Source organism: Suillus subalutaceus (genome assembly GCF_016647625.1).
Source record: "Suillus subalutaceus strain FC151 chromosome Unknown DFJ58scaffold_2, whole genome shotgun sequence".
Taxonomy (NCBI): Eukaryota; Fungi; Basidiomycota; class Agaricomycetes; order Boletales; family Suillaceae; genus Suillus; species Suillus subalutaceus.
This window is the reverse complement of record NW_024540251.1, coordinates 619,038-646,407: the sequence shown is the minus strand read 5'-3', so window position 1 is coordinate 646,407 and position 27,370 is coordinate 619,038. Positions and strand designations below refer to the sequence as shown.

The 27,370-nt window shown below is 48.7% G+C and overlaps 7 protein-coding genes across 7 annotated transcripts; 5 read left to right on the top strand and 2 right to left on the bottom strand.

Moving 5' to 3' along the window:
- Window positions 1-2,796: 2,796 nt before the first annotated feature.
- On the bottom strand, window positions 2,797-6,056 carry DFJ58DRAFT_755299 (cation efflux protein). Its single transcript, XM_041388064.1, has 13 exons — window positions 5,912-6,056; window positions 5,662-5,860; window positions 5,524-5,609; window positions 5,408-5,468; window positions 5,107-5,358; window positions 4,811-5,054; window positions 4,555-4,755; window positions 4,411-4,504; window positions 4,263-4,355; window positions 4,103-4,208; window positions 3,412-4,047; window positions 3,162-3,362; window positions 2,797-3,107 (listed from the first exon to the last, which is right to left on the bottom strand). Exons 1-13 carry the CDS (start codon window positions 5,977-5,979, stop codon window positions 2,877-2,879), a joined length of 2,472 nt encoding a protein of 823 aa, XP_041250946.1. The 5' UTR covers window positions 5,980-6,056; the 3' UTR covers window positions 2,797-2,876.
- A 134-nt stretch (window positions 6,057-6,190) lies between these two features.
- DFJ58DRAFT_755295 (programmed cell death protein 2) lies at window positions 6,191-8,066 on the top strand. The gene is made up of 5 exons (XM_041388063.1): window positions 6,191-6,556; window positions 6,624-6,793; window positions 6,853-6,985; window positions 7,036-7,466; window positions 7,518-8,066. Exons 1-5 carry the CDS (start codon window positions 6,404-6,406, stop codon window positions 7,960-7,962), a joined length of 1,332 nt encoding a protein of 443 aa, XP_041250945.1. The 5' UTR covers window positions 6,191-6,403; the 3' UTR covers window positions 7,963-8,066.
- A 28-nt stretch (window positions 8,067-8,094) lies between these two features.
- DFJ58DRAFT_755294 (uncharacterized protein) lies at window positions 8,095-11,216 on the top strand. Its single transcript, XM_041388062.1, has 6 exons — window positions 8,095-8,544; window positions 8,600-9,192; window positions 9,302-9,784; window positions 9,838-10,228; window positions 10,260-10,749; window positions 10,876-11,216. Exons 1-6 carry the CDS (start codon window positions 8,254-8,256, stop codon window positions 11,040-11,042), a joined length of 2,415 nt encoding a protein of 804 aa, XP_041250944.1. The 5' UTR covers window positions 8,095-8,253; the 3' UTR covers window positions 11,043-11,216.
- A 2,213-nt stretch (window positions 11,217-13,429) lies between these two features.
- On the top strand, window positions 13,430-15,479 carry DFJ58DRAFT_755290 (uncharacterized protein). The gene is made up of 4 exons (XM_041388061.1): window positions 13,430-14,083; window positions 14,112-14,194; window positions 14,248-14,920; window positions 14,970-15,479. Exons 1-4 carry the CDS (start codon window positions 13,808-13,810, stop codon window positions 15,252-15,254), a joined length of 1,317 nt encoding a protein of 438 aa, XP_041250943.1. The 5' UTR covers window positions 13,430-13,807; the 3' UTR covers window positions 15,255-15,479.
- Window positions 15,480-18,617: 3,138 nt separating this feature from the next.
- On the top strand, window positions 18,618-22,430 carry DFJ58DRAFT_755283 (fungal-specific transcription factor domain-containing protein). Its single transcript, XM_041388060.1, has 15 exons — window positions 18,618-18,835; window positions 18,898-18,974; window positions 19,030-19,057; window positions 19,115-19,421; window positions 19,478-19,489; window positions 19,541-19,767; window positions 19,818-20,079; window positions 20,132-20,230; window positions 20,288-20,297; window positions 20,363-20,454; window positions 20,515-20,605; window positions 20,660-20,905; window positions 21,016-21,221; window positions 21,284-21,412; window positions 21,495-22,430. Exons 1-15 carry the CDS (start codon window positions 18,726-18,728, stop codon window positions 22,134-22,136), a joined length of 2,538 nt encoding a protein of 845 aa, XP_041250942.1. The 5' UTR covers window positions 18,618-18,725; the 3' UTR covers window positions 22,137-22,430.
- Window positions 22,431-22,499: 69 nt separating this feature from the next.
- DFJ58DRAFT_182090 (small GTPase superfamily) lies at window positions 22,500-23,839 on the top strand. The gene is made up of 10 exons (XM_041379081.1): window positions 22,500-22,616; window positions 22,664-22,703; window positions 22,758-22,809; window positions 22,859-22,941; window positions 23,010-23,080; window positions 23,137-23,175; window positions 23,228-23,266; window positions 23,317-23,329; window positions 23,382-23,507; window positions 23,564-23,839. Exons 1-10 carry the CDS (start codon window positions 22,569-22,571, stop codon window positions 23,671-23,673), a joined length of 621 nt encoding a protein of 206 aa, XP_041250941.1. The 5' UTR covers window positions 22,500-22,568; the 3' UTR covers window positions 23,674-23,839.
- Window positions 23,776-27,321, bottom strand: DFJ58DRAFT_755274 (uncharacterized protein). Its single transcript, XM_041388059.1, has 3 exons — window positions 27,183-27,321; window positions 24,806-26,877; window positions 23,776-24,754 (listed from the first exon to the last, which is right to left on the bottom strand). The coding sequence occupies exons 1-3, from the start codon at window positions 27,202-27,204 to the stop codon at window positions 24,005-24,007; spliced, it is 2,844 nt and encodes a 947-aa protein (XP_041250940.1). The 5' UTR covers window positions 27,205-27,321; the 3' UTR covers window positions 23,776-24,004.
- Between the last annotated feature and the right edge of the window lie 49 nt (window positions 27,322-27,370).

Sequence of the window (27,370 nt, the reverse complement as noted above, 5' to 3'; positions counted from 1 at the left end):
CATCGGATGTATAATCCAGGTCGATCGCCCCCGAGTATAGATCGATAGCCTTGTCATACTCGCTCGCAGTGAGGGCAGCATCTCCATTTACAACGCAGAGTGCGCTACATTCTTTCTTGAAATCTGAGAGAAATGCAGGTGAGGATTGTAGCCTGCATGACATTGCAGACTCTAGACTTGCCATTGGACCAGTCGAGGTGGTCGGTCTTAGCATTTTCGTCACTCGAAACCATCATGTATTGGTATGATTTCACGGCGTCTTGGAGTTTACCTGCCCGAAGGAGTGCATCACTCCGTTTCTGGTGTGCAGTCAACCAGAAAGATTTGAGATCCCAGCCGAAGAGCTGGATAAGGGACTCAGTTATGAAAAGCACTTCAAATGTGTATTAACGCACAACCACCAAATCCTCGTACATGAAATGAATGGGTGATCTCGATGAGAAAGCGCTGGAGTTGAAAGCGGCAGTGAAATGGTCAGTGGCTTCGGCGTGACGTCCGCCATCCAATGCTTTGATTCCGAGTTGAACGCGTAGATATGCCTTATGTGTGAGTTGCAAAGATCAGTGTTAATGACCAAGCATGACTGCGTGATACTTACTTCCACGGTATGACATGCTCGAGTATCGGCATTTGGACAACCGACAGCAAGTTCTTTGAGGAGCAGGTTTGCCTCGTCATGTTGATCTGCATTGAACAGCGCGATGGACTGGATTGCGGAATAAAGCAGAGAGTGTGCGAGGCAACTGCAACATACCTTGATCAAAAGCAGGAAATGAACGGTTCGTGAATCTTGGTTAGTGTACATGAATGCAACATCAAATGCTGCCCTCGCATCCCGGATGTGGCCTTTTCCGCAGAGGGCGATTCCCTTGGAGATATAGCCTATCAATGAGGGCTGCATGCTGATGGACTATGTTACCATCGAATTAGTCTTTCGTAAGGGGGCCATGATCAGTGGGTATATGTCACCTTGATTGCATCCTGAAGGGCGTGGTCCCAGTCGTGTTTTCGGGACATAACCAATGAGCGATGGGCGTAGGAAGTATGGTTCTCATTGTTGCTGATATCTTGTGTGAGTAGTCCTTCAGCGGTAGATAAGTCACCATATATGCATGCATCGCGGACTGTTTTTATGGCTAGTATCTGCACAAAACATGCTCGAATTGTAGTATGGGTCAAGGACGGAAACGTGCCTTTGGATGAATGCCCTGAGGTACTGCCAATGCCCACTCCGAGATTATCTTATCTTCACCTCCGCTGAGGATGTGCTTGCCGTCCACCGAGAAAGTGACACATTCCGGCGAGGACTCTGAGTGCTTGAAGGTGGCAACGGTTCGTTGATCTGAGAGCCGCCAGAGACGGATGTGGTGGTCATCAGATGCGGAGGCGATGAGCGTGCCAGAGGGATTAACGGCAAGGGCAGATATATAGCCAGTATGACCCGTCCATGGATCACCGACCTGCTGCCAGGTCAATGCATCCCATTCGCGTATGGTAGGATCAGAATTATCGCCGCCTGTAAGAAGGCGTGTGCCATCGGGCGTCCACGCGAGTGAGAGATTGGATTCTATGTGAGCGTTGAAGGATGCGACGCGTTCCCTCGTGCCTGTATTATAAATTTGGATATTGTTGTCTGTTGCGATGGCCATGAGTTTTCCAGACGGCGAATACCGTGCGCAGAGGACATAATCTCCACACTCAATTGGATTTCCTTGTAGCTCCCAGGTTTGGGTGTTCCACAGTTTCGTCGTTTTGTCTGCTGAACCAGTGGCCAGCATTGTTCCATCAGGAGTAAAGTCCAGCGAGTAGATCCAATCGGAGTGGGCTTTGATGGGTTGGAAGAGCGATTCTCCAGTTTCTCCGTGCCAGATGATGACCTTTCCTCCAGTATCACCGCTTGCTATCAATTGCCCATCTCGTGATACTGCCAATCTCCACACTCTACTGCAATGCCCCTTCATCATCTTCAACACAACACCTGTCTTCAAGTCCCATATACGAAGTGTCTTGTCGTCTGAGCCCGTAACCATCCGTCGTCTATCGGGGAACACTGCGACAGCCATTACGCCACTTTCATGGCCTTTGAACTCTCGCAGGATTGTAGTGACTGGATTGTGTTTCGACATTTTACTGGAGCTTGATGGCGTTGGGCGCTGTCGAGGTGGACTTTTAAGGTGTTGTGGATCTCTTGCTATGGCAAGCTGCAAATACAATAGACGCCCAAGACACGGGGCTGTTCGACCTCATTAGCGATCCCAGCCCCTCGGATGCGTGATGGAGACGAACAGCCCCGTGCCTCAGTCCAATTGAGCAGTCGGTGGTTCCCAGCCCTCGAATCTGACCATGTATCCTGCAGGAATGCATGAATATCGTGGTTTTTCGTGTCGAGCAGCATCCGATGTCACTCCTTCAAACGTATGCATATAACTTACTGCAATATCACTCCTTCATCCCGCCTCCTCCCAAGACTTGCTTGTGCACTGGATGCAGCCGAAGTTCTCTCTGGTGTCTCAAACTCGTCACCAATTCTGTCACGGAGCACTTTACTTCCAGCGCTCTGCCCGTGTTTCATCTCTACATTGAGCTTCGCCCACTTCCGGCCTAACTGGTTTCAGTTCTCTCATTCGCCAATCCCATCCCAAGTCCATCATTAGGATCTCGCACCACGCAAATACCAGTGCAACATGGTCGCTAACCTCGACAAGCCCTCACTGCAGATGCTACCGAGCCCTGCGGTCAAAGGACTGTCATCGCGGGTGTTTGGGAATGTCATCTACCATGGAATCAATAATAGTCACACAGATAGATGCGAATGGATGCATGGCGTGCGATTAAATTGAATACATATTCATGCGATGGCGTGGGCTCAGTCCGCGTTATCTACCCTCCAACGAGTCTCCCTCCTCTTCTAACTGTATGGTCAGCTCTTCAAGCCCGGAAATTCTGCTCCGCAGAAGGGTATGCACGCGTTCACGCACACCATCAGTGTCAGGATGTTTGTGTGATGAAAGCGCGAGCTGGATGTGGATCGAACCAATGACGTTTGCTGAGTCTTTGGGCCAGAATTGGGGAGATGAGTAAGAGGCAACGCCATCTACGAAGGCAAGCTATAACGGGAAGCGGGTGGTCAGAGTAATTAGGTGAGGAGAAATATGTAATACCTCAGAGAGAGCTTGTTGAACTTCTCTCTCGCGGGTCCCCATATCAAGGCTCAGGACCCTACCTGTGTCGATTACTAGCGGTATGACACTTGCAGCGATCATGACCGCGATGAACAACGACGCTATAGGATCGAATATCGTCCATCCATAAAATTGGATGAGGAGGGTCGAAATAATGACTCCAACAGAACCGAGCGTGTCCTGTAAAGGTCTATCAATACCGGCACAAAAATGCCTGACAAATGCTCACCGCCATAACATGCAAGAAAACGCCACGCATGTTGTCACTGTGTCCTTCGTGATGGTGTCCGTGTTCATGTTCGTGACAGTGATCATGATTATGGTTATGATCGCGTGGGCTGTGTTCCGAAGACTCCATCCCATGGTGGTAGTGGTGGTGATGGTCATGCTTTAAAGTGCTAGGGTAGCTGGGCGAAATTGGTGAGTCTACGCCACTGGGGGAAGACAGGGGAAATGGAATGGCAGATGCGACTTGGGTGCCATCAGTGGGTATATGGAGGGAAGGACCTCGAGAGTGAGGCTTACGGCCACGTATTGAAGAGCCCTCGTGATCCGTGGGCAAAGGCGAAGGGGAAGGATGGGTATGTGCATGATCAGAGTGTGAATGCGAGTCTGAATGAGAATGAGAGTCATGGTCCGAGCAAGAGGATGTGTGATTTGAAGAGTGCAAATGTGAGGAGTGGTTGTGTGCATGCGAGTCTTCATGGGATAGCGAAGACTGCAGGTGTTCACTGAGTTTGGAAGCCGCGGGGCCATGCAAATGGGCACCGACCGAGTGAATGTCATGTTCGTGGGCATAGTCACCATGAGCATGCCCATTGTGTGATTGATGCTCATGTACATGTCCGTGATTATGAGAGTGACCCTGTGGCGTTGTTGAGGTTAGAATGTGACAAGCCAGTGGGAGTATTTTAACGAACGTGATGGTGATGGCCGCCCATAGCATACATGCCAAACAAGTTAACACCAAGTCCGAGGGAGCTGATTAGTAGCAGCTGGTTCGTCGTCATTTCCGGAGGGTCCAATCTACAAGGAGTTCACATTTAATAGATCATAATCCTCGATCGAACAGAAACGTACATTCGTTGTACAGCTTCAAAGACAATGAAAACAGATATCAGGATGAGGAATATTCCGTTGGCAAATCCTGACAAAGTTTCGATTCGACCGTATCTGAAGGAGGGCCAAATCACTGCGTGCGCCAGTTTGACACAAGGCATAGTCTTACCCGTACGTGAATCGTTCATCTGGAGGCCATTTAGCCATGATCGAGGCTAGTAAGCCGACACCAATAGCCAAGCAATCAAAAGCCATATGAATAGCTTGAAGAGGATTCATCAGCACGCAGAAACCCCATCGTCTTTCAACTCACCATCAGAGATGAGACCCAGGCTGTTTGTCCAGACACCGTATAGCATCTGAACTAACATGAAGGCCAGATTCAACACGAGGAAATAGAAAATCTTTCTCGACTCAGGGTCCGAAAGTATCGAGTTCAAATAGAACCGCATAACTTTTGACATTGGAGTACGCGATGGGCCAGACAGTGTAGGATCGTTATCAGGATATATCGCTATATAAAAGAAGGTAAGAATCGGATATTAAGAGCATGCGGAATGAATGCTGACAATAATAGAGTATCACCCCCACTAGTAAATCGGTCCAATGTGGGTGCTGTGAGAAACCAAGGAAACCCATGGCAGTCGCAATAAGGAAGGCGATCGGGTAGGAGACCAAGAACATTTGAGAGGTCTGGGTAATGTTGAATTGCATGCCAATTGTGTCCGGCGTCAGAAATATCATGGTATATGCCAGAATTGGAAGGACTGCCAATGAGGTTAGAGGAACAATAGGTATTGGCGGAAAGTCAAGCTAAAAGGATAGAGTAAGATCGTAACAGAAGACCTGAATGTGAAGCACATACGAGGGCTTGTCTGAAGGCGTAAAGCGGGAGCCCAACAAGCGCCGCACCGAGTGTACTAGCAGCAGTTGTCAAGATGGGGTTCACAGTTGGAGCCAAGACACCACGAAGACGTTCAAGAGCATAAGTGGATATCCCATGCATAACTAAGGCTCCATAACCAGGAGCAATGATGGAGACGCTGCGCTTAGACAAAAGTGCATCAGAAGCAAATGAAAGTAGAAACGACAAGAAAGTCAGGATAGGTTTCCATATCTGAGAGGCCTCATGAACAGAACGTTTTAATTGTGTGGAGCAGACTGACCGAAGCGGGGGCTATGAAGGAGTCCACCCACATTGCGGAGAAATGACTGAACAACATTACCCTGCATAAAAATGAGTCCCGATAATCCCATGGTTCATTATCAAGAAATAGCATACCTCGGAGAGGGAAGACGATACAATGCTGTAAATAGGGCTGCTTGCTGCACGAAGAGTAGCAATGACGACACGCCAATTGCCGTCCACTGAGCATGATCAAGGGTCAAGACAGAAAGTGCTAAATTCTCGTACACGTACCTCTATATTGCTATTCTTCATGAGCTTCCCCGTAAAAGCTTCCCATGTTAGCATACCCAGACCGCCACAGCCCAACACCCTCATAAGTACCCAGAACACTCCCACATCATACGAGAGAAGTAGCTCTTTTGCTGCATAGAGCGCCAGCACGAAGATGACATTGGAGGGTAGTATGATTGGTATGAGTCTGTTGCTGATTCTGGAATGGCTTTCAGGAGTGAGATATCGACACGCATACTGACCAACTCACGATCCAGTTAGCACTCTGGCTGGTTTCAAGCTGATTTTCCGACGCGTTCGGGCATCTGGGGGAGACATCCCGGGGCAGCGTAAAAGACCGTGAATATTCTAATAAGTATCAAACTCTGAAACGGTTAAACCAGCGCGTTTCGAACTCGTTTGTTCTCGCATTAATAGAATCCACAAATCAAGAAGAGTTTTCCCACAACTGCTACTTAGTTTGCTCATGTTTGGTCTCCCATATAATTGAAAGATTTTTCTTTTTTTTCACTCAAGTTCAACGTCCATCACGGTGAGTCCAAGTTCAAAGCTATGTTTCTTTTGGATGAGCCCTTTAGATGACGAGTCTGAATCTGCTAGCGTGCGGTTTCCTCACGACAGTACCTATGACGAGTCTTTCAAATTTTACCATTCATGCATATCTGATATTTTTCGCTTTTCTTGTCGAGCTCTTGCAAATGCATCTTACTGACGAGAACTTATCCCAGATTCCACCATCGCAATGCCCTCTGCTGTCGATGATGATTGGTCTGATTCCGATGATGAGATCGGTTCAGAAGTAGAGACGGCGGTGTTGCTAGGCATCCCCGATGGCATAGTGGAGACTGAGACTGATATCAAGGATGCTGCGGTTTCTCGCATTGGCGGGCATCCTGTACGAGCATGTCTCTTCGATCATGTACGATCAACCTGTCAATGCAGTTTACTTGATTTTTTTCAAGGCAATGTTGCCTTCGAGAGAACCCTCATTCTCTTCATCTCAATGCAAGATCTGTTCGTATCCCATGGAATTACTTGTACAAGTCTGGTGCCCACTCGAGGACAGTCCTATGGATAGAGCATTGTACATCTGGGGATGTTCCCGAAGTGCATGTCAAAGAAAGGATGGGAGGTAGGTCTATACTATCCCGTGAAGAAATGGATTGTCATTCTCGATGAACTCTGAAATAGCGTTCGTGCTTGGCGAGCTCTGAGATACAACGTAGAGTATGCGGCGAAGCTCGCAAAAAAGTTGGCGAAGAAGCAAGCGCAACAGAAGACGACTTCACCTGTGAAGACTGCACCAACAACCAACCCGTTTTCAGTTGAGTCAAACTTGTGCGATATGCGCACAGTCACTTATTCAATTGTCAGATGCAGGCGGGATCTGCTCCTAGTCATTTTGGATTGGGTGATCACATTTTCGGACAGCCAGCTCCCATAGTCGCTGCCCCCGCGATTGAAGACGAGCCAGAGGATACAAGTGACGTGGAAAGCGTCACATCCGAATCTTCCGCACAATCATTAATTACTGCGATAGCATCAACCACGATTGATGATTCACCATGGCGGGCTGCTCCGTCATTTCCTCCTCTGTACCTTTCAACGACCTCGGAATATTTACCTCCTCCGCCCAAGACCAAAATCTCTCAGAGTACCCGTATAGAGGATCCTGCAGATGACGATTCTAAAGACGGAAAGGATGTGAGCTGGGCATTCGAACCATACGAGAACTCCTTGGAGGTGGACGGTATATTTGATCGGTTCACGAAGCGAGTGAGCAACACAGGAGAACAATGTCTCAGGTTAGCCTAAACTCAATCTTTCTGTTCGATTAACTAATTTTTTGAGTGTAGATATGAACTGAAAGGCATCCCCCTGCCTTTTTCTTCGGATAAAGTGTTCGACAGATTATTCCCTGTCCCTCATCAGGACCCCCTCCCAGTGACAAAGGCTACTTTCAAGGTCGTCCCTGCTGTTAGACGTTTATACAGCACTGTATCAATACCCCCGTGCCCGGCGTGCAAGGCCGCGCGCGTCTTCGAATGTCAACTTATGCCCAACCTGATCAACGTGCTCAGGACCTCGATCAAGGATGAAGACGCGCAGAATTTGACAGACGAACAAAGGATGAAGGTGGTACAGGAAGTGCTGCAGAAAAAGGCTACGTCTGATAAGCGAGGTATGGAGTGGGGCACTTGCATGATTTTTTCGTGTGAAAAGGACTGTTGCCTTGATGACGACGGTGGTGACAAGGAATGTTGGAGAGAAGAGTTTGTTCTCATTCAGTGGGACGACTGAATGTTAAGAAGTATTGTATATTCCCGGTCTTGATTACTTTGCAACACATGCATTTGATTGATCCTGCTTGTCGGGTCGTTGAGGACAATAATTGAATCACTTAAGCGTGATGGGGATAACGTTATTTGTTTTCTTGTTCGTTGTTTCATGTTGCTCTTATATGGACCCTATCGTTGTTGATTGACTGCTAGCAGCACTTCCCCGGACGCAGAGATTAGCTTAATCTCATTCCTCGCTTTCGGGCATTCCTTGCCTTGTATTCCTCACCATTCACTTTGACGCCCTCTAGTGATGCCGCCAACGCTAACTCTACCTCCCGCTGTTATCTTTGAGTCTGACGATTTATCTGAATCTGGTTCAGTCTTAACCAGCCAACGATTTCCCCACACCCGTGCCCAATTATTAGCTATAATCCGCCAGCAGAAGGGCGGTGCAGACGGCTTTGATGGAGATGGAGACGTAGATGAATCAATCCGCATCAGCACCTCTTTTGTGACGAAAGTAGCAGGATTTCTTGCTAACGAGCAAGAGGATGAACTTAAAGAATCATTGAAAACTACTTGTGGGGTAGAAGACGACATGGTTAGCTCGCGAGATGCCTGCTCTTGCCCCTTTTTGCTGATCTTCTGTATTATAGCTTGAACAACATGTCTTAGATTTGATGCATAGACACCACGACGATGTAGCAGGCGTGCCTTTCCTTTTCTTGACTCCAACACGACGGCCATCTCGACCCTCTTCTCGCGCTTCCACCCACTCTGCTGCTCGGCTCATCCCAAACAGGCCAGATACCCCCACTTCAGTACCCAACTCTCCTCTTGCTATTGGTTTTCGTAGGCCACATACACCTGCTGGTTCCCCTCTTGTAACTGGAAGCGCAAACTCATGCATGACTGCACGTAGCGTTTCACCAATGAACTCGCCAACACTCGCGCATGCACAAGCACAAGCACATCCGCAGTTCACTTCGAGCCTTCCATCCTCACCAATATCCTCTCCTCGACTTTTGAGTGCAAAAGCAACTGAATTCAAGCCCATTCCCCGGCCCCTATCTGCAGCTGCAGCTTCGTCCGCCCCCGGAACCCTTTCTGGATATAGAACCGAGACACCGTCTCCTGACCTGTGGTCCCATAGCCAGCTCAGAGCAACTTCTAATCTTGCCATCGCCGCGCCGTTGATGCCGGGTGATTCTTTGCAGCCCAGAGCTGTAACTCCAAGCTCCCTCCGCTCGTCTCTTAGGCCAGGAGAGGAAGACGAAGAAGATGACCCATTCGATCCCTTTGCGCCCAAGACAGCATCCAACTCCTTCCATCCAATTACAATCACCGACTTTGACCAGTGGATGGACAGTACCCCCAATCTCACCCGATGATCCACTTGCACAAAGTTACTACCAGCATGGCTATGACTATGACCCGCAGTTCGATGGATCGGTCGACGACGCGGAGGGGACAGGGTACTTGACAGATGGGATGACACCTCTTGATGTGCTTAGCTCGGTGTTTGGATCCACCCTTGCGCCATCCGAGCTTGAAGATGCACTTTCTCAGAACGGCTATGACTTCGATCGTGCTATGGCATGGCTTGTTGATCGCGCTCTACCTTCTCCACCTCAGCACAGCCAACCTCGTATGCAGTCCATGGGAGGACGAGTGACATTAGTGGCTAGGGATGGCAGCGCCGGAGTAGTGCATGGGGGGCGCGGAGGCTTCCAGCCCGCTCGAGGTTCTACCAGAGGCAATGGACGGCCCGTCTCCGGCGGAAATAGGGTTTGCCGCTATTACCTTGCGGGCGAATGCTTGCGAGCCGATTGCCGCTTCAGGTTTGTTGGCTTCCTGTTCTTTTGGATTATGTCCACCTCATCTTCATTCGCAGCCATGATCTAGAGAGAGCGCTCTGCCGGTTCTGGTTGCGTGGGACCTGCGCCAAACAAGATCAATGTGAATTTTTACATCACCTTCCTAAAGACGTTGATGTGGCCAGTGTGACTGGGGCACTGTCACGGACTAGTCTCAGCAACTCTAGTACCCGTACTACAAGCCCTCCACCTGATGAATTCCCAGCCCTCGGATTTGATGCTTCTCGTAATCGGAGAGGTTATGGCGCCCGTGATGGTCATTGGCAACACGATCCCGGCCGCACGAGATTTGCAGCAGCCGTAAAGAGACCAGCTCCTGCTCAAGTGCCGGTGGACCGCACAACGGCTACTCGCCCGCCAATCTCATCGAATGCATCCGTGGATAACTTGCACATCCGCACCTCGATCGTGGCGCCAAAGCCATCACCCTCGTATCAAGTTACATCCACCGGCGCTATTGCCCACGCTACCTACTGGGGAATCGATCAATGCTTTATATATGTCCTATCGATCTCGAGCACTGCAACTGGGTGCCGCTCGGAATGCGTGCTTATCCCGGGCCGCCGATGCATGGAGACGTGGCGACGGTGCCGCAGCCAAACGATTTAGCAGGGAGGGTCACGATCTCAATGCTAAAATGGGCAATGAGATGACGACAGCGGCTAGTAAACTCGTCAGAGAACGTGCAAAAGTTGCCGAACAAGCTGTGAAGAGCCGAGACCTTGGTTGGTCTGATGATGCCGGAGATCGAACTGCCCGTGGCCGAAGCTGCGGGGGAGGTTTAGGAGTATGTCTAGGCATAGCCAGCACCACCACAGGCGGTGATTCGAAATTGACGTCAGAAGAGAGAACTGAATCTATGCTCGATCTTCACGGTTTACATTCGAATGAGGCAACAGATGTTCTCGAAGAATTTTTGCTTGCTGTGAGTACCTCATGTGACAGTCAGATGATCGTTTAATTAATCTCAATTTCAGCTCGAGCGGGAACATTTCCTTGGTCTCGGTAGGCGTTCTCTTGTGGAGCTAGCACCTATACTCATTTCTATGTTTCAGCTTTCCTTATTGTCGGAGAAGAAAAGCACACTGGAACACAGGACGCAGCACGTGGTGCCTCGCGGGCTCGCCTCGCTTCGGGCGTGCGAGAATGGCTTCATCGGTGGGGTTATCCTTGGAGTGAGCGCGATGGCATCATATGTGTAGACGCTCTTACTCACGGATGAGGACGTTGGTGTAATATCCACACCACCGGAGCCGGGGGAATGAGCCTTTTGCTAAGACTGGTATTTGCTTTGAAATGGAATGCTGTGAAGGATAATGTGTTATTAAGCAGATCTATTGAAGGTTGTATGATTGTACAAACAAGGACAGAAAATGTGATTTTATCTTTTCCCATCCGTGTCATACCGTTCCATTGGACACTTACAAACGGATACTTAAAATTGCCTGAACCCCGTAACGATGCGCGCCTATGCGGACAGTTTATACTTATCCCTCACTTCTAATTGATCGAGTCCGGAGTCACCACTGCTGCCGAAACCAAGAGCCCTTCTACATTGATGGTGAGTCTTTTCCACTGTTAACCAGACGACAAGAAGCGCTGAGCTTGAAGACAGTTACCAATATGCTAGCTATGCGATCCTGCTTGTAGGAGTCACTTTGTCTGCTAAGTGATATCACATCGGAATCCCAGCACGCTCCCTTCCCGCCTGGTACAAATGTTGGAATCTCGTTACGTGGGTCGCGTACCAAGTTTATCCGTCACACAGCCATACATCAGCAACGATCATCTGCGATGTAGAGTCCCACCATTTTGGGGATCCGTGGTCAGACAGCGAGCGGTATCTGCTAGGCCCTATCGGGACCCTAACAGCCCTTTGCATTTGACTGACATTGTGACATATGAAGACCTGTAGGATGTACTGAAATGGGATAGGTGAGTGTATTTTCTCCTGGTTTATAATACACTCATCTTGCATGGCTGAATCTCGTAAGAACGAGATCTTACTCTTCTTCGTGAATTACTTTCACAGTTGTGCATTTCTCTCATTCTGTGATAAAAATGTTTGCTCCCCTTCTACTTTCCAGCTTATTCATAATTTGTTTTTTATGTAGGACAAGGACTCGCCTTCGGTCTTTTATAGGTATGATTGTTGATATTGAATCCGTCATAGTGCCAGAAATTGTTTTTATCAATCTGATACCTGCTTCCGTTTTGAATTTGAAGGCTGACAACGCCGTGAAATGAAGCAGAGGTCGCCATGATGCGGCGCAAAGAGCTGCAAAATGGAGACGGAGCATGGATGCGCAACAACACAGCATGTCGCAGCAGACGGAAAGAGCTGTCAGAAAGAGACAGAACGCAACAACACAGCATGACGTGGTGGACACCATCGCCGGCAGGATCTCGTGCTTATGTATGTTGTAGAAATGTGCTAACCTTTCCTTCTGGTGTATCGAATTCTTTAGGTCTTATTCTACTATGGGTCAACCCGAATGTTCTTGTGGAGCTATTGGAGCTTTGCATGTCACCCCTGACATGTGAGGCCTGACATCACAGTTAGTTCCACCCACACGCCTCCAACCAATTACGCTCACTTTTGACCTCCTGATCAGAACATTCCGAGCATCACATTTGAATAAGATTGTCGCAATGCACATAATACTTGTGACACCCCCCCGGCGCAGCACTAGACGAGCGACTCGCTTTGGAATGTTCTTTTTATTGTCTATGACCGAGCAATCACCGCACTGACTCCTTGTGCTAGATGCCAAGCTACTGGGGTTCGAGAGAATATTCGATTCGGTTCGGCCGAGATGTTTATTGGGATACATATTCTGCCAAAGATCATCTAGAGCGAGGCCAGGTACGACAGGGGTGTCCGTACCCACTCACTACGCTTCTTTTCTGAATTTCGAATAGAGTTCCGCACGAAATAATGGTATTGGAAACTCTGTTCACATCATGGGACCTGTCGACGTCTGGACACACGAATGATCACTGGATCGCAGCGCCAGCATGGTCACTTAAGACGCAGTTCGGATCAACATGTCTAGACCATCAATGCATCATCCGCCAAGTATCTCCTTATCTCCTTAATGATGTCGAGGTCCTCGTCTTCATCATTACTGGTCTTCTTTTCCATTATCAGCTTCAAATTAACATTCCTGAGGATTAAATATTAAACTCTGAACCTGATCCAACCCCTTCGAATTCGAACCTAAGCGGTCTTCCCTTCGAATGTGATTTCAATATTTTAATATGTATCATGATGAGAATGATTAGTACTGCGCTCACACTGCGTTTGGAACTTTGATATTGACTTGAGGCACATTCTTCGCCGTCCCCGACCAACTAACCAACCAAACCATTCTGAGCATGAAACCCAGAAGCAGTTATTCATTTGCTGGTTGCTGTAAGTAGTCAAGACTGTCGTCCCTTAATTGCGTCAAGACCGTTAGGCCAAAAGGCAGTGATGATCAAAGCTCACGCTTGATTACCGCAGACAGTATTTATGTAGATTATGGGAATTCTAGTAAGCCAGCGGGCTTGCTCAGTCATTTTTGTCACGGGGATTGGTCAGTGATGGGTGGATATTTATATGTACGTCAACTAAGTACTGGGAGTCGAAGCGGTGCGGGGATACGCCGGGAAAAGCTATGGTTGACGATGTGATAAAGTGTGAATGGCTGTACATCCAAAACTCTCCAAGACTACTACGCAGCGGCGCCCATACCAGACTAACAGTAAGCAGTACTGCCAGTACAAAACATGACTGTCACTTCCACGACGATGCACCGTCATTTTCACAGCCACTAACCATAAAAGGCAGGCGTAGTGCAAAGGTACACCCCTTGACAGTACGCGACGTGGCTGCCACTATTCAAAGCCTAACTTGCTACTGGTCCACATGCCAACACAAGCCCTAGCTCACACTTTTTACGATTAACCAACCAGCCAACCAACCACGAGCACGTCCCATTAGCTATGGCTACTCACGAACAAGAACACGACGACCCACCTCGCCCTTTTTCCATCGATCTCACTTTAGAACTCGAGCGCCAGCTCGACAATGAATCAAACCCGAACTCACCCGTAGATGCCACAGGACGTCCTCATTCCTTGGATTCTCATGTCCTTGCTTCAATCGTCACCCAACTGAGACTGTCGCTCTCAGATGTTACAAGAGAGCGAGATGAACTCTCACAGACAGTTGTTGAATTGCGGGCCCGCGAGGCAGAAACTGCGGACACACTTGAGCAGGTGACCGAAAAAATGCTCGAATATGCAGGAGGAACTGGATAATGCTCGCACAAAGATTAAGGATGACGAAGATACGATATCCATACTCAGGACGAAAGTCGAGGAAAGCAGGTTCGTTTCACACCCATATTATCTGCACAACATGCACTCACAGTGCTTCTCAGGCGTGGTCTCATGCGTCTACAATCTGAAAATCGACGGGCGAGTCAAGTGCCCTCAGCTCTTGACTTGTCTAGAGCGGGCATTCCTTCCTTCAATGGCCCGCCATCCTCTAAGCGCGCATCATTGATAGGATCAACGGCTGGGCGTAACAATACCCATAAACGAATATCCTCAGTCTCCGACAACGCCTTCTCCATTGACAGCTCTCATTTGACAACCCCTATATCCACTCCAACTCCCGCGACTTTTACCCTTCCTGATGTGCAGAAAAGCAGGACCCAACAGCCTTCCCACACGAGGCGGATGTCTGGCATGTTCGGTCGTGGGTCACCACCACAGTCACTCTTCCCTTCGGAAGAGTCTGCTGAGTTGGAAATGCTACGCCGGGAGCTCAATGCTGTGAAGGTTGAACTTGACGATGTGAAGCATGAGCTGAGTGAAACAAACGAGGCTCGCGAAGCTTCAGACACTTGCATCAAAGCTCTACGGGAATTCATTGAAGAGAACCAGGTTGGAGCTGTGCCAAAGAGCCTTCCCCCTTTGCCCGCAGAGGTGAAGAAAGCACCACCACCACCAGCTGCTACTGGGTGGGGATTCAAACTCTGGCGGGCAGATTCGTTAACGCAGAGTCCTGTGCTGCCTTCTCCATTCCCCGTCGCACCCGCCGCCCATACTGTATCCCCATCCCTATCATCGCTGACGCCCCCCTGTCCCTCTCTCCAAGAAACTGGGCGACTTCTTCGGTACTCGTGCCACAGCAGCTACTGCTTCTCAAACGCCGCAACGCGTTGAACAAGAGCCAATGTACAATGGCATGTCGGATACGTCATCCATCGAAGACTCTGTCGCCGAGCCCATTAGCCCCGCGAGCGAGCGTCCTCGGCCAGTTGTATACGTACGAGATACCACCAGCGTGACATCTGACTCATCACGAGATCTTGGTGTCAATCTTGAGGGAAAGCTACTTCCCCCATGTGCGGACGAAGCCCTGACCCCTGTTGTTATTTGATTAGTGTGTAGGCGTTTCGGGCTCTTCGTGAGAGCCCTACTAGACATTCGAAAAATCGTTTTCTGATCTCGCACCTAGTTTGGACGGGAATTTCTCAAGATCATGATAGATGCACTTTTTCGCAGATATACCATATACCTCTGTAATACATAAGCACGAGAGCGGGGTAGGATACAAGGAGAACAGACTATCGCTCAAATCAATTTGATGATTATTGTGCTACTCGCAGATGAATCACTTCGAAATCGTTCGATGTTCAACTCAGACGACGCACAATTGGTTGCATTGATAGAAGATGTAAAGATAGGGTAAATCTTCGAAACATTCTATTTTTGACCTTGGCTTCCACACCCCGTCATCTGACCATAAAGCAATTGAGCGCCTTGGCTTGGGAGTGACTTGGTGCCTTGCCGAGAAGATCCTCTTTCAAGCCATGGCACACGTCAGAAGCAAACACAAAACACCCCTGTCCATATCATAGCAAGGTGCACACGCAGTCTCCGGGAATACGCTGAGCCCGCGGTGATGGTATATGTCCAGTGAAGCCGGGCGTTGATTGTTTTTACGCAATGTCGTGGAAATGAGCGGAAGACGGTGCACGTTCGAACATCGGATTTGGCGAGGGATAAAGTTGCCAGCGAAACGGTTGGGTTGGTGGCGTGCCTGAGAAGGATGAAGGAACGTGGTGTGTATACCATGCGTGTGTCCCGCCACTAACTTAATATTGGCAGCTGAAAAGAGAGGGAAAGATGTTAATAGCCTGAGGACACTAACTTAATATTGGCAGCTGAAAAGAGAGGGAAAGATGTTAATAGCCTGAGGACACTGACTTAATATTGGCAGCAGGAAAGATATCATCAGCTTGAGGACACTAACTTGATATCGGCAGCGGAAAAGAGAGGGAAAGTTGTCACTGCAGGACGGTAACGTTTCGGCATCAATATTAATGATTGCTGCCAGTGCAGAATGGGCCAAGTATGTATATGATGCATTGATGTGGGGTCGGGCTTGGCTTCGATCAGCGAACAGGTTCACTGATGAATCGATAAGCTAGGCCGCATTCTGCTATAGGTTGTGTGCCCCCCACACCGCTAGCAATAGAAGCAACATCAATCAGAATCGCTGCAACTTTTTGATCAATAAAGGAGCATCAGAAAGTACGGATGTACTCGGGTAACTCGGAGAGTAACTGTTTCAAACATCCACGGATTTGTAGTTGGCAGCCCGAGGCAGCGTAGGCTGATGCGATTATGGCTAGTCTAGGCGGGGTACTCATCGATGCATCGCAGAGTTTTAGCGCATCATGGTCCGTAAATCGAAACAGGCCGATCTAAAGGCATGATCGCGGGAGCGATCAGCTGACCGTGGCTTGGTACAGTGCTAGTCAGGGTAAAGTACGGTTCAGCGCCTGCTGCAATCTGTCAGTCGGGTGTAGTAGTTTTACATAACTGTCCGTCAGGCCGAACAAACACTCTGAGACTCCTGAACACCGGGGGGGGGTGAACGCGGGTTGTAGTGTCTCGGCTTTCAAAAATCACTAGTGACATTGAGTATTCCGTAGTTGTCGTGCGTAGATCTGTGTGACAGTGATCCATAGAAACCCGGCCGGAGGCCAATTTTATTATGAGCTCAAAGTCTTTGAGAGGCCGTGACCGTGATTTGCGATGATTAACGTACTTGGTCCGTTCGAGATATAAGGCAAAGGGTAATAATTTCTTGCAACGTGAAGACCGAAATTTCTTCGGTTGGAAATTCAACTGAAAAAGCGGCGAAAAAGTGAGGCAGTACTAGTCTCGGGTGCGGATCTACTATTATCTTTCAATCACACCCTAGCACGAGGACTATCAAACAATGGATGAATGCTCATCAGGTGCGTTCAGTTCGAGAACCGCGGATGAATGATAATGATGGACTTGGACGATTCGAGTGAAATATATGTCCCATCCGCTCATAACGCATGCAAGTTCCGATGCGCAATCGATTATCACGGACTCCTACGAAGTCGTCCTAGCCTGGCAGAATTATCGCAATCCCACATCGATAAGACCACACGTCGATATCCCACTATAGACAACCACTAAGTTGTGTCTGCATAGGTCTTGTCATGAGAATGCCTCAAGGCACAGGGTAAACACCTGGTGGGCAAAATGAATATGAATTGATTGGATTCCAAAAATGGTGGAAAGAGATGTATACTTATCTATACTTATAAGCTCATTAATCGCGATTGTCGATAGCACAAATGTAGAAAACGATTGGGGGACATTGTGAAATAATTTGTTAGCCTTTTTTTGACATTGCTTCACTGACTTCCAAGAACAAATCTCGTGAGCTCACAAAAAAGGTTTATACGATCTCCATTCCGATTAGATTGTGTAGATCGTCTTCTTGAATTTTAAGATGGCTCTGGATGCGTTAGTGCCTGGAGGTGGCCGATGTCATGAGCGTCGTCCTGTGTAGTTTTATGTAGTCACGCTCTCACTTCTAGCATGCAAAATGTGTATGCGGTGTGAGAATGACTTCTAGATAGTGATCGGTGTGAGTAAGCGAAAGGGCGCGGCCTTCCCCTTGTATTCTGACACTGGTAGTGCAAGCAAGACCTGCATCGGTGTTGTTTACCGGTACCGCAGCGACAGAAGGGAGTGTCCTTCTCATCTCGTTATCGCTGTCGTTAGTGTGTGCTTCTTTTCGGACGCCATGAGCGGTGTCCACAACACTAGTGCGTGGTTCAGCGAATTTTGAACATCGCATTGAGGAGAAATACTCTGTATTTTTTAGAAAGGCCTAGCCCGTCTTGCTAAGCGAGAGACGTTGACGATGACACGTCATGAGTCCTATCAGCCGGAAGAATAGAACACGGGGTATTAGTAGAATCATGTAACACGGTGTGTACCTGGGGAAGGCTGTCCAAGGGTCCAGACTCCAGACTATTTGCGACAGACTTAGGTGCGAGCTAGTATGTCCCTCGCTGTGGATGTCCTCGAGTTATGTTAATCTTTGGGATGAACACTGATTAGTATACTTACCACAAGATCCGATTATGCTGGGGTGATTATGGAAATGACGGAACGGCGGAAAAAAAGGTTTATCCGCAATGAATTGAAGACTCGTGAATGGCGTAGAGTCAGACAGGTTATGAAGGCCTCGTGTTTTTTAAATCTTGATAGAAGGATGAATTCTGGAAGTGGAATTACTATGTGAGCAAGCTAGGGGGGTCACAAATCACTCCGCGTGCAGCTTGTGAGGTCAGCGACAGTCAATTACATCCGTGCCGGGGGGTCGGCAAGGGGGTGATAAACCGATTAATCCACATTTAGAAATCAATGTACATACCCTATGTAATAATCAGCGCGGAATTTAGTTGGGCATAGTTCACATAGGCTCAATTGAAAACACATCACAATGTGATAATTATGGTCATCTGTCTTCTTCTCTCCTGCCATCAGTCTACATCGCCCTTGGGGCCTCCATATGTTATCATCCCCAGTCTCTCCAAATCGCATGGAGCAAAATCTCTTTGCTGATGCAGCTAAGAAACGTAGAAAAGGCGCTACTCGTCTTTCATGTGCGGAATGTAGACGGTAAGCCATAGAAACGCATGTAATATTACTCACTTTTATCATTCAATGTTTTTATTTTACAGTCTAAAGTTGCGTTGTGATAGAGCGATTCCTTGTGGCTCTTGCGTGAAACGTGGCTGTGGTGCCATCTGTCCAGATGGTGCGACTCCAGCTCAACTCAATGCAAGCCAACAGGCTGATTATAAATGTCATAGGTTCTTTGACAACTGGCCAGGGGAACAGGTGAGCAGTACCTGTCGTGCCAAGCCGACTACTGTCTGATTATGTCTTCCAATCAAGATTCGTTTTGGCGTCAACTCAAGAGCTTCATGAGAAAATATCAGAACTCTGTCAACGTGTCCGAGATTTAGAAGACGCTCTTCGGCACTCGCATTGTCTAGTCTCCACAGACAAGCATCCTCTATTAACTGATGACTTATTGCAAATCAAATCACCTTTGCAACGCGAGCCCCCAAGTAACAGAAACGTACCTCGATCTGAAGCCAAGGAAGAAGAGCAGAACGGCGAGGTTGTTGACGCTTTTGGCTCCTTATCGATCAATGCTTCTGGGGGTGCAAAATACTTTGGCTCCATCGCGAACTCTTGGGTACGTGAATACTCATTCAACGAGGTTGTTGCTATGTCTGATTACGAGTGCTCCAGTATTTCCTACAGGTCCGTCTAAGTGGTTAAATTTGCCCCTAATTATTTTCTAAATATCTGCAGAATGAAGCAAGCGAAGATCTTGAGACTGACGGTGATCGTCTTGCTGCACTTCAAACCGTCCTTCCTGCCGACATTCTCGCGCGAAGTGGGGCGTTCCCAATTCTGCCCTCATCACACGCATCCATTCATGTTGAGAACGTGCGACTAAGAACTCTGTTCTGGTACCTTCCGGAGCACGCCAAAGCTCAAGAGATATTTCAGACCTACTATCGCCTAGGTGCATGGATGTCTGTCCGCTTTCCTCTATTGTAGTGAACATTCTGACCCCCCCCGAAAGGTATAATCCCATAAGCCAGCAGTGCTTCTACGAAGATATATATCCCCAATTTTACACATCCAGTGTCGGTCCGCCCTCCGATGATCCCCTTCTTTCACACAAATTGTCTCTCGTGTTCATGGTTCTCGCGATTGGTACCCTCATGGATGTACACCAACCAGCCTACAATGTCGAAGCCGAGAAATATCACCAATTAGCTCGGGCTGCGCTATTCCAAAGCTCACTTTTCGAAGATCCGACTATTAGTGCCGTTCAAGCTCTTGTAAGCATACCATGATGAAATTCCGATATCATTCTCACGCATGTGATTTCAGTTCCTCATGACTTTTTACCTTTTTATGTCGGACCGACATGGTTCCAATTCTGGCGCACGGTGGGCAATTATGGGTATAGCTATCAAAGTGGCGCAAAGTGTAAGCCGTACATAGCCAAGGGCCCTGGTTTATTATGCTCACCTGGTCACTCGGTAGATTGGCCTGCGTACGTAATGTTATCGCACCCCAATGCGGTTCGAGATACTAACGCCATAAATTCTCATCCATCAGACCGAGATCCCAGTCGGTGGGGAGTGGATCAAAAGGAGACTCTGCGTCGCAGAGAGCTCTTCTGGGAACTATATACATATGACTCGTGGCAGGTGCGCCCCATTTGGTATTGTGGATGCTGTTGATTACTTATGGGAGAACGGTTTTCGCAGTGTCTTACATTTGGTCGACCGGTATCATTCTACATGGCCCATATGGACTGCAAATTGCCATACTCAACAGATGCTTCAGACGAAAACATTTGTAAGTTCTTACTCCACGGGGATATCTTATCTTCGATGACCATTACATCACTAGTCCATGCTTGGAAACACCGTTTCGCCTCAGAGTGCATGAGTGTTGTTCATGACCAAGCATTTGGTGCCAAAACGCCAACGTATGCCACAGTCCTCCAGCTTGACCGCAAACTCCGTGCCTTCCCTGTCCCCCCAGCGCTGCAGGTTGCCGGTTTTGGCGCCTCCACAGGACAGGCCGACACACACTATTCAGAAAGTGTGATGCTCCTGTTGCAACGTCATATTGTATTGGCTATTCGGGAAATGAGTAAGTTGATTTTGAAACCTAACTTTGATGATATCGCGGGACTTGCTTCTTGGCGATATATCGAGGAAAGGCCCGCAGCACACGAGCACTGATAATGCCTCCCATATCAGATCTCCTATACCTCCACCGAAGTTTTTTCGCACGTGCCGTAACTGACCATCCAAAAGACCCCCTGGGAAGTCCGTATGGCACTTCGGTCATTGCTGCTTATCGCAGTGCGGGCTCGCTCGTTGCCCTCATGCGCAACCTTCATACTCAACTGAAGGAGCCAAGTGAGCGTATCTGGTTCCTTTGGGGCCATCTGTTCTCTTGCGCTGTATGTATCTTGGAGCCTCTTGGCCCTCTGCAATGGCATTAATCCTCACGTCTTATTTATAGATCGTGCTGGGGTCTGTGGTAACCAGGTGTCCATCCATGAGTCTAGCCCCTTCGGCTTTGGTGCAATTGGATTCTGCTTGTGAGTTATTCTCGAAGGCAGCTAGGGGTTTCCGTGCACAGTCCGTCTTGGTAAGTCCTTTGCGTATACCCACTGTAGTCATATATTCCTTGAAAGCTTGGGTGAAGCACTGTTACTGACGGTTTCCAATAGGAGGTGATGCTCGGCTTGCGGGAGAAAGCTCATCTCAGCCTCACTGAGCACCGGAAGGGTAAAGTGTCGCCGCTTACTCGTCAACCATCTGAGCCATACTCCCCGTATGACGACGAAGATGAACTAGCTACGCTCGGAGGGAAGACACGTTTGGTCGCGAAGAAGGATTCACTATCAGCCTCATCCTCACCCGCGGCACTCTTTGAACGCTCTCCCACGTCTATGAATCCCGTAGTTCCTCTCCCACTCATGTCAGGAAACGCGCATCAAGCGGTGCACCCGAACGTTCTGGCTTACCTACAGACTTTCCCGACCACGGGGCAATCGCATAACGCGGGGCCGACATATGCGGATTCATCTGCGTATACCATGTCGCCTGTCAGAGAAAGCACGCCTCATTATTCGGAAAATTCGGGATACACCGACTCTCAGGCATCGATGCAGCCCATGGAGCTTGTCGCAGGGCAATTCCCCAGCTACTTCTCTGTGTTCGATTATGGTCTCAGTAGCGAGGCCAATTACTCGCAAATGAACGGGCAGATATCGTCGGGTGCACGTCGCGAGTCTCCAGAAAACCTGAATACAATGCAAAACACTTGGCAAGAATTTGTGGCACAAAGCGGTCTCGGGATGGGGTCGTAGTACTCATAGGTGTCAGGCGAAGGAGGAAATTTCTCGTCCTGCCTATCGTGATACTAGGACGACTCCACGGGTTGATACTGCTCGCTTCCTGCTTCTCTGATGAACTATAAATATGGTAAGATGTACATATAACTCGGTGTTGCGTCCTAGTATTTTGCCACGACATAGTTTCCTTGTCTTGATACCATTTTTGCTTTTATATTCTTCTCATCAGTTTCTTGTATGATATCGCATCATTTCTTGATATCTTCTTACTTATGATCTCTGAATCAATGCATGGATTGCTTGGTGTCATGTGGCCGGAACATTATTTAGTCTTGTTTGGTAGAGGGAACAACTGCCTCCAGCTAAGTCACCCGGCAAGTTGTACACTGCCACAACTGGGGAAATAACTCTTCATACTTCAATCTCTCACTTCTCTTTTCGAGTCTCATGGTAATTTGTGGGTCCTCCTCGAAAACAGGGTTTGGTCGCCGACCTGTGAGCCAGTCCTCAATAAACGTAGTTCCAACTAACGTGGGTAGCAGATACAAAGAAAGGTTGTAGTGTGCGGTGATGGCGCTTCCGGTATGACCTTTTTTTACTTTACTCATTGACTACACACTATACCTGTTCTGATAGGCAAAACGTCATTATTAAATGTCTTCACAAGAGGCTTCTTCACCCAAGTCTAGTGAGCACTTCACCCTGTATTATGTTTAGCAACTGACCGGCTTTGGTAGCGAGCCGACCGTCTTCGAGAACTACGTGCATGATATATATGTGGAGGACCAGGCAGTGGAGCTTAGCTTATGGGACACCGCCGGTGAGCAAATGCATAGATCATATCTCTATCTGTTCTCTGTAACATCTAACATTCGAAGGGATCATTAGGACAGGAGGAGTTTGATCGGCTACGATCGTTAAGCTATGCAGAAACACATGTTGTCATGATCTGTTTCTCTGTCAGTCACAAAAGCTTATCATCCTTGGGATATTGAGGCTTATGCTGTCTTCACAGGTCGACAACCCAACATCACTGGAGAACGTCGAGTCGAAGGTACATGCGTTCTTACTCCCCATGGACCGTCTAACTGAATTTCTTTGGGCAGTGGATCGACGAAATAGTAGAATACTGTCCAGGCGTAAAGGTGTGCTATGATTTTTGCATATTTCCGTCGCTAGCTAATTCTTGAAATAGCTTGTCCTGGTCGGTCAGTCGTACCTTAACAACCTTACTTTACAACATGACCTGACACACGATAGCCCTTAAATGCGATCTTCGGGACGACCGAACTGTTCGTGATCGACTTGCTCGATATGGGGCTCATACAGTGCAGTATGAGGAGGGTCTTGCAGTTGCCCGTCGAATACGAGCATCACGATATCTTGGTGCCTATCATTCCTTTTTACCTCTTTGTTCGCTTGAGCTGACTCGATCATCACAGAGTGTAGTTCGAAGCACAATAGAGGTGTTTCAGAGGTCTTCTACGAGGCTGCACGCGTGTCCTTGAGCACGCGGGCAAAGGGGTCTGGGTCTGGGTGCGTTATAATGTGATGACAATACCACGTCGGATACATATGTTCATAGTTTATCTCGGACTTGTCAGAGCTGTGCTCGCATTCATGCTGTATTTTTACATTACTATTCCACTAATAACACGACAGTCATTATTTACCAGAAAATCAGAAAATGCAAGGGATATACGAATCAATACCCGATGTGTAGTGCGAGAGCAAAGCAACATGGGCGATATAGATGATGCATGAGTGAAAAATACCACAACAACAAATGGCGTGATCATAAAAAGGTGGTGGCACAAAGATTACAACAAAGAAATCGTGAGCTGCGTCATCAGCAAATGACGGCGTTTTGAAGTCAGTACTGTTCATATATTGAGGGGTGGGACTGAAGTAGAAGAACTAAAAAAGTTGGTGCGCTGCACGGACCCAGTGCTTCGCGATTTCATGTTAGGATGGTGGTTGTGATGATGATATTGATGGTGGTGGTGGTGGACAGGCCCGTGAGTCTTGCGTTTTAACATCTTCATCTCGCGGCGAGACTCTTTGCGAGTTTTGTGAGGAGGTTGTTGATTATGGGGAGATTGATTATGTGGCACGTGGGTAGGGGTGCGGTCGCCGTCGCGGACGGGAAGAAGTACAGGAGATATGACGACCGATCGGTTTTTGCCGGGAGTCGCCTTTGGAGGCGGTCCCTTATCGTGCCAGAGCATGGTACTGAGAGGACTACTTTTCATGACATTACTGTACGACAGTACGTCAGATGTGGCGGTCTTTGGAGGATCAGATGCCCAACCAGGGGACGAGGGGATGTCATTGGAAGATGCCGCCGACTCGCGAGTAAAACGGAAAGTACCGACAGGAACTCGGTCCCAGCGACTTAGGCTCTGCAAATGACGATGGAGTTCGCCTTCGCTCGCTGTACCGTTCCCTATTGACATCTCCGGTTCAGAGTCGAGATAGGACGAGTCTAGCACATCGTCCAGTTCAATCGCCTCTGCGAGTGAGGGCTCGGGAGTAGTTTGTGACGAGGGTTCATCGGACGATGAAGGAGGGGGTAAGACAAAAGATGGGGTGAAGATGGTGAGTCGGGATGTACGACCGCGAACGTCCATCATCTGAAATGCCAAGTTAATAGGACAACAAATCGTGTCATGTAAAATACATACGCTACTGAAGCTTCCACCGCTGCTAGAATCAATACGCCTGTGTCTATGAGCGAGGCGAGGGAAAGGAGACGGAATATCCTTGTTCGATCCAGTGAGAATGGCCATCTTCTGCGTGACATCGCCGACTTGCTTAAAGTGTCCCATAATGGGAACACCGCCTCGAGATATTCTCCGAATGGGACTGGGTGCACTTCCTTCGCCGCTGTCCTGAGAGTGATCTGAGTCATTGCAGAAGACCTTTCTGGCGAGAATGTCGGCGGGTCGAGGGGACTCACGGTGGTGCGACGCGGTTGATCGGCGATTGTGAGGTGCGGGCGAGACTGTGGGGCTGACGGTAAATGATGGATTGATGGAAGACACACTGGTAGGCCAACGGAAGAGCCTCATGGCACGTGATGTCGGTAAGCCGCTGGCGTCAACGAGTTCCTCTTCCGTGGTTTCACCGTCACTGGTACCAATCACGGAGTCGACCTCCTCATCGTCATCATCGCCACCGCCAATTCTCATTTCTGACTCCATCTCCACATCGCTGTCCTGGCTGATGGACGCGGTATCCGAAGCCAACAGTTGGGCAGCGGTGGCTTCAAAAGCAAGATCCAAAACGCCTTGGCCATCGTCACAGCCATTGGTGAAGACAATCTGACCATCCCATCCCTCCGTCATCTCAAGGTCCGTACTACGCTGCAGGCTGCTAATGCTATTTGCCATAGCATCGGCCTGAGCGTCTTGAGGATCAGCTGGCTCATCTCCTGACGAGCTGTCGTCGGAGGTTGTATCAGAAAGATTGTCGAAGAAGATGTCAGCATCGAAGCTCGATTCCTCATCGTCCGACCAACCAGTCGCAAGGCCGGTGTAAATGACGCTAGGGGCCTGACCATCCGTCTCCTCATCTGTTTCCTCATCACACAGTTCTTCGTCCTCATCCTCGTCCTCATCCTCTGTATGATCATCACTGTCGCCATCCATGTCGACATCGCTGGGACCGACACTTTTTTTGCGCGGGCGAATGACCCAAGTATTGTTATTATTATGCGCATCCTTGCGCCGATGAGACTCATCGCCTAAAAGCTCGCGACGAACGCGTGCTTTGTCATGACGTTTCTGCTCCGCAAGAATATAGCTCTCCTCCTCTGCCTCCAAAGAGGAATCAGAGTCGAAACTTGATGATTCACTGCCCGAGTCAGAGGAATCGGATGCTGACGACGGCGACAAATCTGAAGCGGCAACGAAAGTCGGAAATTGTGCAGACTCAATATCGTCGTCGTCTAGATCATCAGTACTGTGATCGCCATGATTAGAAGTGGACCCGCCACTGAATAGGGCCTGCTTCTTCTTCTTGTTATTCGAACCCGACACCTTCTTTTGGATTGTGCCTTGGGCCTTAGCGTTTTGGGGAGGCCTCGAGGACTTAAGATTTGTCCTCGGCTGTTTAGCACTCCTGATATTGGAGCGCGGGCCTTTTAATGCACCTGTTTTGTGTGCACGAAGAGATTGCGATGGGAGATGTGATTGTGATTGTAGCAACGTGTTGGCCTCGTTGCCGCGAATTTGCCGGTCTGCTGCCGCAGTCCTGGACGGGTTTCGCGCATCGACGGTACCTATCGATGGGCGTCCTTTGCGCGTGTGACTTGTGGAATCTTGGGACATATAATGACCATGGCCGACGGTGCTTGACGAAGCGAAACACTGAGCCTGTCCGAGGGTAGACACAGCCCCCGATCCCGTGATGTTGGATGCCACGGTGGATACTCCATCTGCGCGAGATTTTTTGCTTTGCGATGTCAGTAAGCGTGCTCTGTTCTGCATACTCGCTGGGACGGTGAACTTGATTTTTAGCGACGGCATTACAGAAACGTGAGCGGTGGAGGATGGAGCGACAACAGGACGCGCAAGTCCGTTGCTTGCGATCGGTGCAGGCGGAGGGCGCGGTTTGTTGTCGCAGGTGCAATCTCCATCGCACACTGGACATATGTCGCTGTCGTCCTCGTCGTCTGGTGTGAGGGAATTTACGGCGGCGCCTGCGGAATGGATGAGGGAAGGAGACATCGCTGGGGGCGATTGTTTTTGATAATCTGAGATGATATGTGAGTAAATGTACGTATAAATGAGGGACAAGGAAAGGATAATAGGAGATAAAATGATGATCTACTTGGATTGCCCTTGACATATTCACAGAAGCAGGTGGAAAATAATGCAAATACGGGATATTCCTGAGAAGACACGCGCATAAAGCAAGTAGAAATCAGACCAGGTATGGTCGGGCTATCGTATTACATGTAAAGAGATCAGTACGACGTATTAACAAGCGATAGCTTTGTCGCGTGACAGGTCCTTGGCTCCAAAGAACAAGTCCAGATCCGAAATGAGAAGTACTCACTGGAGACGCGATTTCTGTGCATCTTTTGACTGCAAATAACATGGATAAGATATAGACTCCAGATTGGCTGTTCTCTGCAGCGTGTTGATACTCAATACTGGCAGCGGCAATGGGCCACTGTACGACTGGCGTTTGTGACGGTGGTGAAGAGAAGAAATATTTCGCTACCCATCAAACTTCCCGCGTCC

Excerpts from the sequence above, each read along its gene's own strand:
- DFJ58DRAFT_755274 (XM_041388059.1), bottom strand. The coding sequence starts at position 27,204 with ATGCACAGAAATCGCGTCTCCA. Across the intron at positions 26,878-27,182 it reads GCACAGAAATCGCGTCTCCA|ATTATCAAAAACAATCGCCC; the intron begins GTGAGTACTTCT and ends ATATCATCTCAG. Across the intron at positions 24,755-24,805 it reads GCGGTGGAAGCTTCAGTAGC|ATGATGGACGTTCGCGGTCG; the intron begins GTATGTATTTTA and ends TTGGCATTTCAG.
- DFJ58DRAFT_755283 (XM_041388060.1), top strand. The coding sequence starts at position 18,726 with ATGTTATCATCCCCAGTCTCTCCAAATCGCATGGAGCAAAATCTCTTT. Across the intron at positions 19,768-19,817 it reads TATCGCCTAGGTGCATGGAT|GTATAATCCCATAAGCCAGC; the intron begins GTCTGTCCGCTT and ends CCCCCCCGAAAG. Across the intron at positions 20,606-20,659 it reads TGCTTCAGACGAAAACATTT|TCCATGCTTGGAAACACCGT; the intron begins GTAAGTTCTTAC and ends TTACATCACTAG.
- DFJ58DRAFT_755299 (XM_041388064.1), bottom strand. The coding sequence starts at position 5,979 with ATGTCTCCCCCAGATGCCCGAACGCGTCGGAAAATCAGCTTGAAACCA. Across the intron at positions 4,209-4,262 it reads TTTGAAGCTGTACAACGAAT|ATTGGACCCTCCGGAAATGA; the intron begins GTACGTTTCTGT and ends AACTCCTTGTAG. Across the intron at positions 4,048-4,102 it reads TGGGCGGCCATCACCATCAC|GGTCACTCTCATAATCACGG; the intron begins GTTCGTTAAAAT and ends ACAACGCCACAG.
- DFJ58DRAFT_755294 (XM_041388062.1), top strand. The coding sequence starts at position 8,254 with ATGCCGCCAACGCTAACTCTACCTCCCGCTGTTATCTTTGAGTCTGAC. Across the intron at positions 9,193-9,301 it reads ACTCCAAGCTCCCTCCGCTC|TGGATGGACAGTACCCCCAA; the intron begins GTCTCTTAGGCC and ends GACTTTGACCAG. Across the intron at positions 10,750-10,875 it reads AGAATTTTTGCTTGCTGTGA|CTTTCCTTATTGTCGGAGAA; the intron begins GTACCTCATGTG and ends TCTATGTTTCAG.
- DFJ58DRAFT_755290 (XM_041388061.1), top strand. The coding sequence starts at position 13,808 with ATGGCTACTCACGAACAAGAACACGACGACCCACCTCGCCCTTTTTCC. Across the intron at positions 14,084-14,111 it reads CTGCGGACACACTTGAGCAG|GAGGAACTGGATAATGCTCG; the intron begins GTGACCGAAAAA and ends TCGAATATGCAG. Across the intron at positions 14,921-14,969 it reads TCGCACCCGCCGCCCATACT|AAACTGGGCGACTTCTTCGG; the intron begins GTATCCCCATCC and ends CCTCTCTCCAAG.
- DFJ58DRAFT_755295 (XM_041388063.1), top strand. The coding sequence starts at position 6,404 with ATGCCCTCTGCTGTCGATGATGATTGGTCTGATTCCGATGATGAGATC. Across the intron at positions 6,794-6,852 it reads TGTCAAAGAAAGGATGGGAG|CGTTCGTGCTTGGCGAGCTC; the intron begins GTAGGTCTATAC and ends ACTCTGAAATAG. Across the intron at positions 6,986-7,035 it reads CAACAACCAACCCGTTTTCA|ATGCAGGCGGGATCTGCTCC; the intron begins GTTGAGTCAAAC and ends TTCAATTGTCAG.
- DFJ58DRAFT_182090 (XM_041379081.1), top strand. The coding sequence starts at position 22,569 with ATGGTAATTTGTGGGTCCTCCTCGAAAACAGGGTTTGGTCGCCGACCT. Across the intron at positions 22,810-22,858 it reads GGCTTCTTCACCCAAGTCTA|CGAGCCGACCGTCTTCGAGA; the intron begins GTGAGCACTTCA and ends CGGCTTTGGTAG. Across the intron at positions 23,081-23,136 it reads TTGTCATGATCTGTTTCTCT|GTCGACAACCCAACATCACT; the intron begins GTCAGTCACAAA and ends CTGTCTTCACAG.